General features: G+C 46.1%; 1 protein-coding gene across 4 annotated transcripts in view; it reads right to left on the bottom strand.

The window, feature by feature from the left end:
• The window catches only part of SPECC1 (sperm antigen with calponin homology and coiled-coil domains 1), a 193,944-nt gene that overhangs the window by 82,806 nt on the left and 97,125 nt on the right, over positions 1 to 14,013 (bottom strand). The window contains exons 4-7 of one of the 4 annotated variants that reach the window (XM_034989684.1): positions 10,932 to 11,139; positions 7,653 to 7,726; positions 7,100 to 7,278; positions 1,454 to 3,570 (exon numbers count right to left, since the gene is read on the bottom strand). In XM_034989684.1, the coding sequence (XP_034845575.1) occupies positions 3,471 to 3,570; positions 7,100 to 7,278; positions 7,653 to 7,726; positions 10,932 to 11,139 (561 nt within the window). In that variant the 3' untranslated portion in view covers positions 1,454 to 3,470. Of the gene's footprint in view, positions 1 to 1,453; positions 3,571 to 7,099; positions 7,279 to 7,652; positions 7,727 to 10,931; positions 11,140 to 14,013 lie in introns of those variants that run through there. The other 3 variants (XM_034989685.1, XM_034989686.1, XM_034989683.1) reach the window with 3 other exon arrangements.

Raw genomic sequence — 14,013 nt, forward strand, 5'->3', positions numbered from 1 at the left:
GAAAAGCAAATGGTTAACATAAAAATTTCCCCAGGAAAATGCAAATTTAAAGTACTAATGAGATAGCATTTTTTGCTTACCATATCGGCAAAAATTAAGATTAATAGTATCTGCATCTGCTAAGGCTGTGTATAGACAGGTACTCTCATCAAGAATAAAATGTCACAAGTCTTAGGTAAATAATCTGGCAAATCTATTAAAATCAAAACTGTATATCCTCCAAGGTAGCAATCATACCTTTAGGAACCCATCCTATGAAAATAAAAACACAACTATAAGGCTATGTGAATAAGGACTGCTATTATGCCATTATTGGGAAAGAAAAAGAAAAACTAGAAAATACAACCTTGATGTTCACCACTATGACAATGTTTGAATATTCTAGGGCACATCTGTCCCCTGGGACACCATGCAGCTATTAAAGTGAGTTAAATTCGGGGCGCCTGAGGGGGCTCAGTCAGTTAAGCGTCTGACTCTTGATCACGGCTCAGGTCTTGAGCTCAGGGTTGTGAATTCAGGCCCTGCATTGGGCTCCACACTGGGCATGGAGCCTACTTAAAATAAAATAAAATGATAAAAAGATAAAAAATAAAATGAGTTAAACTCGTAAATATCGACTTGGAAGGATGCCCATGATACATTGTTGATGTCTTTTATAAATTTTATAAAAAATATAAAAATGAACCCTATGTATTTGTATGAGTAGAGGGAGAGGTAAAGAAAAACAGACACACTGTGAACACTAACTACCTTACAGGGTGGTACTAGAGAGGGAAAAGATGAATATTTTTCACTATACACCTCCATTTTGTTACCAGGATACCTAAATATGCATAACTAAGAAAAAATCCAATAAAACAAATCACCAAGTGATCTATTTATTTTTACAGTTCAACAAGCTAAGCCTGGACTTCAAATTCCATGTACTAGATTGTTTGGGAAACACTGGCATTCTGCTTCAACAATTTAGGCAAAATTAGTTATTTTTGCTCCTTGCCCTCTTGTTCCAATAATGAAATCATTTTTAAAATTACATTCATAATTGGGAGCCTGGGTGGCTCAGTCGGTTGAGCGACTGCCTTCGGCTCAGGTCATGATCCTGGAGTCCCGGGATCGAGTCCCGCATCGGGCTCCCCGCTCAGCGGGGAGTCTGCTTCTCCCTCTGACCCTCCTCCCTCTCGTGCTCTCTGTCTCTCATTCTCTCTCTCGCAAATAAATAAATAAAATATTTAAAAAAAAATTACATTCATAATTAAAATCAGCCTGCTGTCTACAACTTGTATTGAAAGTCCAGCTTGCTTCTGGCTCAAATTCGAGTTACCAGACATGGCCTTCGAGTTCTGAAACCACCTGCGCTAGAAACCCGAGGACAAACGGACATGAAGGCCCTGCAAACATGTGGCCAGTGATTACAAATCAGGCAACAGACTCTTCCGAATAATAACGTATTTATTTAGCACTTCGTGAATGCTTAATGTATAAAAATATTCAACGGTACCCAGACTAAAGACAGCTCGAAATACGGGGTTGCCAAGCACAGCTGTGCATCTGAAGTTGAGGTCATTTTGTTTATATTGGAAAACACCTGGCAAGTGAATGTGGTATCATTCCCAAAAAATCTCAATCTGAGGTAAAGATCTCCCAGTAGATAAACTGGACGATGCCAGTGAGCGTCTAAGCTATTTTCAAGGAGGAGGCATCGACCTCTCTTCTGCGACCAGGCGAAATTTTTCTAGGGATTCTGGGCTCTCCAGCTGGACACGCCAAACTGTGCACCTGAGTGAAAGAGGCTTCCTGTTCCTCACATCCTCCTCCCACCAGACAGGGGCTCCTGTCTCGTCCTGGGGACATAGCGGAGACCTGCCCCCGTCTGGACGGCATGGTGGCTCCTCGAGTGAGGATGCTGGCTGCTGAATTAGGTGCAGATCTTCACAAACCCTGTACTTCCCAAGTTTAACATCCCACTCTGAATTCTGGATCACTCTGAATCATCCACTTCTGGATCGAAAGTCTTTCAATTTCCGGGTTAAGTTTTATTCCTGAGGCATTTGTTGTAGTTGTTCCTTAATTTTTAGTCAGATTCCCAAGGGCACTGCCACCACGTGAATGGACTGGTTTAACTACATCCCGTCTGATCAGCCAAGCATCGATTTGTGTTGAGCCCAATAGAGACTCTGGAAATCAAACCCCAACTGAGGGGTGGCTTGTTTCCAATGAGGTCATGAAGTCAGACCCCAGCCTGAAAGGGCTCGTTCGAGACTTGATATAAAGGAAGCAGAACTTGCTAGCTTCTTCAGAATGAGACACGACACAGACGGCTTCCTATTTTGCCGTAAGTAGTGTTAATTCCAAGATTATGAGACACCATGTTCAAGAGGAAGCACAGAAATAAACTCCAAAAAGTAAGACACAGGCATGGATCATGTGCACCAGCGACCCATGCTCTGCATTTGTTCTGTCCTCTGCTCTCTCTGCACACCCTAGTTGCATATAAAAAAGCTTCACAACATGCTTGTACTCTGTTTTTGTTTTTTTTTCCAGAACAACTTCATCTTATGCTCCAAATAAAAGACTGCCGAATCTTCTGAGAAAAAGAGAGAAGGAAGGAAAAAAAAAAAAAGAGGGAAGGATCATCTTTGATCGTGCAATGAGTTGATTCCAAAATGTAGAAAACAGGTAAAGACACTTGGTCGCCATGACTCTGTGTAAAACAGTGGCGGTTATAAGGAGACAATCTGGCTCTTTGTAAAGAGGTAATTTCTCCCCCACATTATTCCCCCTTTCATATAGCAATGGCTGTATTCTCCCATCATGGCAAGGGCTGGGCTGTCTTTCTTCCAGAAAATGCTCTGCTAGCTGATAGAGACCATGGAGCTGTGAAAACAGAAATGGAGGGGGGGAAAGGCTCATAAAGGAGTTACTTGAGGCAACATGATCTCAGGCTACAAACAGAAGATTTAACAGGTGCTACTGACCCACAGGGAAGAGCCAGTATCTAGAATAGGACCAATGTGTTTTAATTCCTACTCCTCTAATTTTTTTTTTTGGAAGTCAAAGGTCTTTGGACGGAGAAAACATGCCAAAGACTTCAGAACACCACTACTGGGCCCCTCTCCCTAGACCTCCTCTAACAGACAACGTGTCGGGGAAGTAGAGACGGCCAGGATGCACAAAATCGGGGGCCTCTAATTTACAGAGTGGCTCGAGCTTCCCTCTACTGTCCTACAGTCAAGGCCAAAAAAAAAACCAACCCAGAAAAAAGGATTTCTTTCAGTACTGAGGCTTAGGAGTCCTAAAGGCCTCGGGGAAGCTCATGTCCACGCTTTGCAAAGCAACTCTGTGAAGACGGGGGCCGGGGGGGCAGGGCAGCAGACCCAGCTCGTCGCCATTCCGGGCCGTGTGTCCAATGCCGGCGACGCGGATGGCAGCTATGAAAGCGGAAGGCGTGGAAGGCTTGTGATGCCAACGTGTCAGGGGCCCCCGAGGCTCTGATCAGGAACTCCCCCCGAGGACTGGTCCCCTTCTGGCAGGGCTAGGGCGGCTGTATCAAAGTTATCTGCAACAAGAGAGCTGGAAAAGGTATCTCAGTGACCCCGAGTGTCTACACCACCAGCTCCCACACTCGGCCTTTCAGTGACGGCTCTAGAACCCACAGCTGTGACGCACAACAGTTGTAAGGACAAAGAGAGTGGCAAAGGCAGGCAGCTGACATTAGGGCAGGATACACCGTGCACACAGAGTTAGAGCCGATTCCAGAAGAGTCCGGCAGTGACGGGCCACCATGCTGCTCGCTTCAGAGGTGACGATGCAGGAGCCAGTGGAAGAAGCCAGACACGTTCTGAATCTCAGACCTTCTGCTTAGAAGTCCCTACTGCTAATTAGGCACCGATGTTTAGGTGTTTTGTTAACCATCTCTTTTTTAAGATGTTTTCCATGGAAGTTTATTGGTGTCATAGGATGAACGGTAAAAATCGAGTAAGTCACCCTAAAAATAATGGCCTTTAGTGTTTCAGAGTAAGAGAAAAAAGGTACATGGTCTTTCCTGTTACTGTTCGAGAAGCCCATGTCATGCACTGCTGGTCAACAATGTCCTTCGTGTGGCCCCATCAAGTCATTGAGGGGAGCTGCATGTGTGTGTTCTCTGTATCTGGAGGCCAGGCCCCAGGTCTCAACTTTTCAGGAAAAAGGCTTGATGTTTTAATTTCGATGGAAGTTTGAATTGTAATGGCTTGCTCTTAATGGCTCAAGGGTGGAAGAAGCCAAAGTTGAAAAAGTTATTCAGTATCCTTTCATCCCTTAGTTTGTAAGTGTCCAGCAAAAACAGATCACTTCCAGGTGCCTAAAAACTACATTGGCTTGTTCAAATTCCTGGAAGAAAAAGAGGAGGTCCACAGCCCAGCTAAAATGTAGAGATGCCACTGTGTCCAGCAGGTTCCAAGGACCGCATTGGACAGATGGTACGGTTGGCATGTGAGTTCCTCACTCCCCCATCGGAGAAAGGCCAGCTGACCAACTAGTCTCAGGGAACAGTGGAGTTTACAGGGATCTTCAATCACAACCCACTCTCATCTCCTTAGAGGAAGGGAGCAGCTGGGTCTGGGAAGGAAATCTTGCCAGTTGGTGGCAAAGACTAGAGCCTCGTTTCCCCATCTACTCTTCACATCCGTTATTCTGACTCCAAAATAAAAATCCTTTTGAAGACACAGTAAGACTGAAGATTGCTAACGAGCTGGTTCTTAGAGTTTTCTAAAATCCTACTTGCCTGACTATATCCCCTCAAATGCCTGTATATGCAAAGTGAGAATGCGAATCTGTTAATGCCATGTGAGGATCAAGGTGCTTTTCGAGTGCTCTTACCTTCTCTTGGTTGTACTTGGAGGACCTCATCAGAGCATTTTCTGCAAGTTCTTTGGCTGTGGCTGAACCAAAAATGCCTTTGAGTTCTCATGAAATGACTGTCAAAGTCAAATCCAGTTTCAGTCGAGAACCCATTCGGCCAGGATGGAAACACTACATCGCTTCAGGACCTTTGAGGGTGTGGATTGGTTTCAAGTCTTGCTCAGGGGGCAGGTTCAGGACGTGGCTGAGCCAGCAGTGAGTAACTTTCAGAGTCAACTCTTTAGAAGGGGCAGTCTGCAGAATCAGGGCGGACACTGGGTCTGGCTGCTGTCTGAAACCCTGCCCAAGGCAATGACAGGCCCCAAACCCACTGACGCCTGTGGGGTTTCAGTCATATGCCATGTCCTGGGCTGGTGTCAGCCCTACAATTTTGAAATGTTTTGTGATAAGGGATTAAACTGCTGGATTTGGGTGGTAGGTTTGCAAATCACCAGAAAAGTCATAAGAGAAATGTACCGTGTTTGTAAAAAAAAAATAAGGTGACTCTATGTTTGACGGTGTAGAATATCGTATATGGATCCTAATCGTCAAGATTCGTGCGGAGATTTCCTACGGTATCAGAGTTCGAGTTGTATGATCTGGCCTGTATCGTAGACTCCAGGTAAGAAATGCAGCAGCTTGTACAATAACTACATGAACTCGAGACTCGTCTTTTATCATTTATCTTTACAATAACACATGTACGAAGCGATGCAAGTTATGATCTGGTTCCTCTTCCAAAGACACACATCATAAAAGCAAGACAAGTGGACAAATTAAACAGAAGCACAAAAGCAAACGAGGGGACTCATGATCCCTTCAACAGGGGACACTCTCAAGTCTAGTCTTGCGATTCCCCTTCCTCCTTAACTTAAAATTCACATGCTTTGGTGGACAGAGGGTATAGGTGTGACTATAAAACAACGATCTTGATTTTCAAGAGTGAGTCATGGAACTAGCTACACACATCTTAATCTGAATCCTTCTCTACAGCCTGTTTTTAAGCAGGCTCCATGCCCAACGTGGAGCCCAATGTGGGGTTTGAACTCACTATCCTGAGATCAAGACATGAGCTGGGATCAAGAGTCGGACGCCTAACTGAGCCACCCGGGCGCCCCTACAGCCTGTTCCATATAAGACTCATAAATGAAGGAAGGAGGGACCGACTGAAGCGAGTTTGGTGAGAGAATCAACACAGAATTCTGAGAAGAAATCTACTTTTTCTAATGTCATGAAACTCACGATAATACATCAGACCCAGAGGCTCAGAATCTAGCCAATGAACAACCCTCTTGATCCTGGAAACTTGTAAAGAGGGCCAACTGCACAAATCAGCATTCAGAACTTACTAAATCTGATTTTAAAATACTATGTTTCATATTTGAAAGACATCTGAAAATTCAAAATAATTTCCTAATATCCATGAATCTCAAAGTTAGGGAGAGTTATTCTGGACTAGTGACTGGGAACACTGCATTCGTTAAGGCCTTAAGTACTGTTTGTCATCTCGTCTGTGAACCCTTTAAATTTCAAATAATAATGAACTTTGAGCTCACTTTAGCAACACCTTCCTCTGAAACCTCGCTGTTAGGAAGAGCTTTATGGAACAACACACTGCGTGATTTCCCTCCCTCGGCACAGAAAAGGAAAGTCACGTATGTTTTCCATGCTCATCCTTTTTAATAAAGTGGGCTCGTTCAAGGGCTTTTGGAGGCAGACCCCAGGCGTTGCCAAGGGAGAAGCATGTCCCTGGGCCATGAGGAGTGGGTCCTTTCTCTGGTGGCAAATCCCCCAGGAGTGAGTCCAGTCTTGCCCACGGCAGGAGAGGGACCCACGCAAGGTGTTGCCGTCGCCCGGGGAAGTGTATGCTCCCCTGCACTAATAAGCACCAAGAGGAAAGGAGCATCCTAGACGTACTTCTATTTTTTAAATGTAGGAGGACACTTGGCTAAAACTTTTGCACACAGGTGAGTGAAGAGTTTTCTCACTGCCTCAGGCCAGAGAAGGGCAGTGGCCCAGCCCTGAATGGACCATTCCTGGTTGTGTGGTGGTGGCAGCAGAGGTCGAGTGAGCTTAGAAGAGAAATAAAAGATTCTGCACAGAGAGACAGAGAAGCGCCACGTCTCTAGACGGCGAAGGCTCATGCACGGTGAGTAAGGGAGAAGCCAAGCAGGTGTGGGTGCCCGTAGACTCACAAACGCGGGGCTCTGTCGTGACCGACCTGCCGTGGCTCTGCATGTCCCCCAGCTCCTTCTGCAGCCTGGCGTTCTTCTCCTCTTCCTCCAGCAACCTCCTCTTCACGGTACGCAGCTCCTGCTGAGCCTCACACTTGATGTCGTTGGCCACCACCACCGCCGTCTGCAGGTCCGCCTGGAACCGCCTCCACTCCTCTGTCTCCTCCTGAAAATGCCAGAAGCCACGCCGGCGTCAGAGGCCGGCCGGGGCCGGTGTGTGGGCAGGGGCCCCAGGGGCCCCACGTCAGGCAGCCCTTAGTGAGTCCACCTGCAGTGCCGTCCCACCACTGGGGAAAAGGCCCGGCCCGGCTGGGAAGGACACTCTCGTGCTATCAGCGTTTATCCTGAAATTCAAAGACTGCTTTGATTTTGTTTCCTGCCAACACTACTCTGTGGTTCCAGGGCCCACGGGAAGGTATTGAGAAAGCAGGCTACAAGAGTCAACAGGGTCTTTTTCGAAGGGTTCCAAACCGAAGGCGGGGACGCGCTTAGTAAAACGACAGAGAAGGCTCCCTATCCCCTGCTGTAGCCAAATCTCACCTTTATCTGCTTAGTCAGAGTCTTCAGCTGCCTTTCCAGGTCTGACTTCTGTTCCTCCAGCTTCATCACGTTGCCTGGAAATAAACAAGTCAGACAGGAGTTGGAAAAGGCGCCAGACTCTTGGGAGAAAGTAAGCGAGGTAGCGAGGGAGCAGCTCCAGATTTCAAATCCATCCCTTCTGCTATAAATTCCATCCTCAGCACCCTGAAACCTGGCAGCTAGAAACTGGAGGTTCTTCCAACACAGAAAATGGGATGGTTTGGGGAATAAGTGGTGTTGAGTTAGGTTATACTCTCAGATGGAACAGTCAGGCAGCACTATGGGAAGAGGTCTGAATAGCCACTCGTATTTATTAACACTCACTCCTGGCCCCCCTGGTGGTCGCATATTATGGTCCTGAATGTCCTTTATCGCTGTGAGGTAGAGGGCTTTTGTATAACAGAGAATATGACTGGTTATTACTATGGTGGCTTTTAGACCAGTTGCTAGAGTCGTGGTTTTTAATTGTAGTTAGACCAGAGAATCACCTGGGAAGCCTCTCAAAAGCAAACCTGTTCAAAGCCCCAGACTGTGACCCACAGAGCGGGAACACCCATGGGAAGACAGGATCTTGGGTGGGTGCATTTTAACAGCTCCAAAGGTGACCTGACTGCTCTCTCTAATTAAGAATATCCTCAGTCCCCTTCTCTCTGTGCCTCTGATTCTTCCATGTTGTTACCAGAGTCATTTCAATTTAAATCTGATCATGTCCATTACCTAGTTAAAATTCTTCAATCGTTCTTCATGATTCGTTCCAGGGCAGTAGCTGTCTATTGAGGATATGAATCAGAATTATCAGAGAAGCTTCAATGAGAATAAACGACACACGGTCGGGTCCCACCCCAACCATTCTAATCCAGCATGTGGGGCCTGAGAATCTGTGTTTGGGGTCAATGAGGCAGAATAAGAAATCACTCCTTCACTTCTTTTTACTTTTCTGTCCATTTCTCTCGAGGATCTTATAGGGAGGAGTGACTGGTCTCAGGCTGGATTTGTGTGTCCCTGGGCCTCCTAGTGAAAAGACATCTTAGTACTACCTTAACACCCTGGACAAAAGTTAAAAAGCTCCTCAAAAGACAGCCAGTCTATGTTATTTTCAATCTTGGATTATGTTAGGATACAACCATAGGGAATGGTGTGGATATCTGCTCTGGACATTAATTTATAAGCTGGTTTTCTTGGTGGGGTTGTGCTTGACTTTTAAGGATTTGGGGACAACACAACCAAATTCTCATGAGCAATATATCAGAGACAAAGCAAAACTGGACTTCTCTTCTTTGACTTTATACACTCTTCAAGTATGGTGCTGTTTGGAAATATACACTGTCAATGGTGGTGGGCTTTAGTTATCTTCTCAAGCATAATTACTGAGAACTGTCTAAATGATGCTGACACCGAATGCTGATGTTCTGTAATTCTGCTGCGTATCACATCCAGTGAAGGATGGAACTCTGGTGCTAACCAAGCAATCAAGGTGTAGAACACACAGTCAACTCTCATGATTTGTGGCAGTTACATAAAGTCGCCATGCACGCCGAATTCGCAAATACTGAACTTTGCTCCTACGGGAAATACAGGGTTCGGTTCCTGCAAGCCTCTGATCACAACATTTTTATCAAAGGAGACACTACTTCCGTTATACAGAGTCGTTTGCCAGTGTCCTTGTAAAAAAAAAAAAAAACAAGCCCGTCCCATCAGTGCTGGAAACCTGCTTACCCACATAACCCTTTTCCTGCGTAACACTCAGTAGGTATTTTAAAAATTCTTCAGCAGCCTCCTGATTGACAGAACCTGGCCTCGCCTGCAAGTTTTTACCTTTTCTCATGCTGTGAGGCCTTCCAAGCTTCAAGAGCCAGCCAGCACCAGCTCAGAAGGGTCTAACGCTTTTCTGACCCTGGGAAACATGACTGTAAAATTCTCTGGTTTTTAGTTGCACAATAATGTAGTCCGCTATTTTTTTTTTTTTAGCCAGACGTCATCTTGTGAATCCGCAAATATAGCTGCACATCTTCGTCACATGCCACAGATTTTACTTCAGCATTTTCCAGAGTGGTGAATTTCTATCTTCCTTTTTCTGGAAGTTTTCGTTAACATTGAACTCACAGCCAACAGCACTAAAACTCGTGCTTGAACAAAGCTCATCTAACACTTATTTTCTCCGTTAGGCACATCCCGGCTTTCCAGCCGTAGGGACCCCAGACGGCATTTCAGGACGTCATTTAGGGGCCACTCTATACAGTGAAATAGCCAAAAAAAAAAAAAAAAAAAAAAAAGCACAAAAATCATGGCACCAAATAATCATGAGAAAGATACTTGTTTGCAGTATGAGAGCTGAAACAAGAAGAAGGCAAAGGGTCACCTTGTTCGAGCTGAGCCGGGAATGCACTTGGGGAGACTAAAATTTTTTGCTGCGCTCTCTGTGCACGTCTGCAAATGATGTGAGACGTGCCGTGTTGATTTTGGGGTTACAAATAAATTCTGGCAAGCAGGTGAATTCCCAGATATGGCTTCCGCAAATAATGAGGATGGGCGAACAAGTCGGGGAACTTTTCAGGCAACCAACTACGCTATTTTTAGCAATGGTGAGTGTCACGGAAAGCTCTGTGCATTAATTCCTTTGTGACAAAAGCAAAACACATTAGATGTGATAATTTGATAAAGCTTATTTGGACAAAGCAGGCAATGTTTAACTAATCCCTTTTAACGTCTTTCCCTATTCAAAGCAAACAATGAGTTCATAAAGAAGCCAAATATTGGAGCCTCTTTGGTGATGAAGTGGCCGATCTCTAGAAGTTACTTGATATCCTGGCTTAATGGGACACATGCTAGAACGGTTTTCTCCCTAGCCCATTGTTCAAATCCATCTGACCATCTGTCACCCGTCTTCCTACCCGTCAGATCCAAAAGACAATGCTCTGTCAATACCCAGTGAGCGTGGGCAGTGGTGTGGCTCATGCACAGTAGACCTAACACTCCAAAATGTGTTTGCTCTTTTTCACAATCACCCCGTGCTGCTGACTCATGTTCAACAATCTTTCTTCCACACCACCCACTTTTCCAGTTCTTTTCCAGTTAAAGAGGTTAATCATTCTGCCTTTCTTGACTGCCATTGTTCCTACAAGACTGCCGAATACGAGGAAGGAAGACTTTTCACAGCCATTCTCACAGACCCTCCCAGGCATTCGGTTCACATCGTGCTCACTCCTGATCCACGTCTGACCAGGGCTCGAGTTCACTTACTCTCTAGCTCACTAATGAGCTGGTTGTTATGTAACTTGACAGCCCGATGCTGTTCCACCTGATCTTCCAATTCAAATATGGTTTCCTTCATGTCTTTAATCTCCGCATCACTCTCTGACGCTTTCTCTTGCAGTTTCAGGCTGGTTCGGCTCAGTTGTTCTGCTTGATGATCACATATCTCCTTCAAGTAAGAATAATCCTTTTCCACCTAAAATGAAAGGAAGGTTGCCTGGTCAGTTTACCAGGAAAGAGTTCCTCACCTATCAGCATCAGGCTCATCCATGCAACGGCGGAGGAAGCTCTTGGCATGTGCTATACCCTGGTATCATTTCTGTATTCTTAGCCTCGGAAATAGCCAAGGCTATAAATATACAGAGAAACGTGACTGTCTGCAAACGGCCAAATATGGTGGAGCCTGTGTCCCTCCCTACAGGCATGAAGGAAGCTGCAGGTGGTTAGGTGCCCTGCGGTCCTGTGACTGGGTGCAAGAGCGCTTCCCTGGGAGGCTCTGGTACTGCACTCGGAGCGCTGGCCCGGATGCGGGCGAGGCTCCCCTCCTCACATCTGCTATGGAGCAGCGCCCTCTGCTGGGCAATCCAGGAACAATGCCCCCGAGACCCGACCGATCCCCTGCAAACGCCAAATGTCTTTAGCCGTAAGGTACTTCGGGTACAGTGTTTCTTTAGAGAAATGTGACATTCATGTGACGGAGAACACCAGCTGAAGGCACAGAACTGAAATATGGGCATGCACCAGACACAGAGAAGCGGCACAGGACAAGCACTCATTTCACCTTTTCAATTCTGAATCATTAAACATTTTAAATACACAGAAGAGCACCCAGAGTGACAAGATAATAACCATGTGCCCAAACGGACTTCACAGTGATGAAATTTTGCCGCATTTGCTAAATATTTTTACTTTAGCAGGATTTAGTAAAGTCCCAACCTTCTCTCCCACCCCAGAGAGTAATTCGCATTATCCGAAAAGTGGTGTGGTTGTTGCTTGAATGGTTTTTCACTTTTACTGCATATGAATGTGCCCGAGATAATACACAGTATTGCTGTGTTTAAAAATTTATTTTATCTTGGGCGCCTGGGTGGCTCAGTTGGTTAAGCAACTGCCTTCGGCTCAGGTCATGATCCTGGAGTCCTGGGATCGAGTCCCGCAAAGGGCTCCCTGCTCGGCGGGGGTCTGCTTCTCCCTCTGACCCTCCTCCCTCTCATGTTCTCTGTCTCTCATTCTCTCTCTCAAATAAATAAATAAATAAAATCTTAAAAAAAAATTTATTTTATCTTTTGTTTTATTTTTATTTTTAAGTAATTTAATCTCTGCACCCAACGTGGGCTCGAACTCACAACCCTGAGGTCAAGAGTCACATGATCCACTGAGTCAGCCAAGCGTCCCGTTTTAAAATTTTTATACAAATCATACTATAATTATGCTTTTGCAGTATACTGTCGCTCTGTATTACATTATATGGTAAGATGCTTTTGTCCTGTACTATACTATACTTCTTATGCTTTTGTAAAACTTTTTTTTAAGATTTTATTTATTTGAGAGAGAGAATGAGATAGAGAGAGAGAGCACATGAGAGGGGGGAGGGTCAGAGGGAGAAGCAGACTCCCTGCCGAGCAGGGAGCCCGATGCGGGACTCGATCCCGGGACTCCAGGATCACGATGAGCCGAAGGCAGTCGCTTAACCAACTGAGCCACCCAGGCGCCCCTGTGAAACTTGTTTTTAACTGTGTTTTTGAGATGTAGCCACACTGATATCCACAATGTGTGGGCCAGGAGTGAAACTGGAGGGTGTAACCAGGGAACCGGAAAGGATGAGCACCCCGAGGAGGGGGGGTCTCCACGTGCAGCTGAGGCTGCTGGCCTCCCAAGGGCCCCGACCCAGCTTTACTTCCTTCGTGTTGGCTTGTCGTGATCACAAGCACCAAATGGTAAGCAGAGCGGTGGGGAGGGGCCCCTGGGATGGGTGCGCGGGCGGCTGGGGCCATTGAACTTGTAAGTCAGTATGTTGTTTCAAATCACACACATCATTCTTCCTTCTTTTTTTTTTTAAGATTTTATCTACTTATTTGAGACAGAGAGAATGAGAGACAGCATGAGAGGGAGGAGGGTCAGAGGGAGAAGCAGACTCCCTGCCTAGCAGGGAGCCCGATGCGGAACTCGATCCCGGGACTCCAGGATCATGACCTGAGCCGAAGGCAGTCGCTTAACCAACTGAGCCACCCAGGTGCCCTCATTCTTCCTTCTTAATTTGGGACTCATTCTCTCAAGTTCAGCAATATATTCCAGAAAGCTCTCTTATGAAAACCAACAACAACAACAACAGAAACTCTTAAGTAACTTCATAATTTCTGCCTGCAGGAGCTTCCTGGGTAATAACAGGCAGCTATTGTTATATTCATTTTACAGATTAACAAATGGAGAGAGGGAGAAGTAAAGCCACTTGAAAAGAGTCCAGTTTATCAGGTAGCTACGGCCAGCACCTTGTACTGCCATGACCCTCTGGGGTTCTGGGTTGCCGTCCACGGGACTGGTCTTCCCACTGGCCAGTTTTTTCATTCAACGGCTACACTATCAGACAACCAGCAAAGTGATTTCCAATGTCTCCTCTTCAGAAAAGAAATCCCTCTCACGCATCCAAGGAAGACCTCTCATCTTCAAAAATCAACTTGCTCTAGACATGGGGTGTGCAGAATTGCATTACAAACAGAGTCAAATGAATTTCCCCGGGGAGCCCCAGTCCTTCCTGGAGAGGGATGGTTAGAGCCAGTCCCAGAGGCAGATGGCAGCAGAGACCACTGGGGACTCCCCCACCCTGCAGGGCTCAGCCCGGTCTCCAGCCTTCCAGGATGGGGGACACAGGGACAGGGAGGGCGGCTCCGAGAAGAGATGGGGTGAGAACCTTTCCCCTGGCTTGTCAGACACTGAAACTGAGGAAAAGGTTATCATCAAGGGTCCGCACTCCCAGACACTGGAAACTACTCGCGTCACTTCCAGGATTGGGCCAACCTTTCTGGCCTGAGAACTAGATGTTCTCTTCTGGCCACATTCCTGCTGTCCCCAC

This window comes from Mirounga leonina, unplaced genomic scaffold (assembly GCF_011800145.1).
Source record: "Mirounga leonina isolate KUSES-001 unplaced genomic scaffold, KU_Mleo_1.0 Mir_488, whole genome shotgun sequence".
NCBI classification, from domain to species: Eukaryota; Metazoa; Chordata; class Mammalia; order Carnivora; family Phocidae; genus Mirounga; species Mirounga leonina.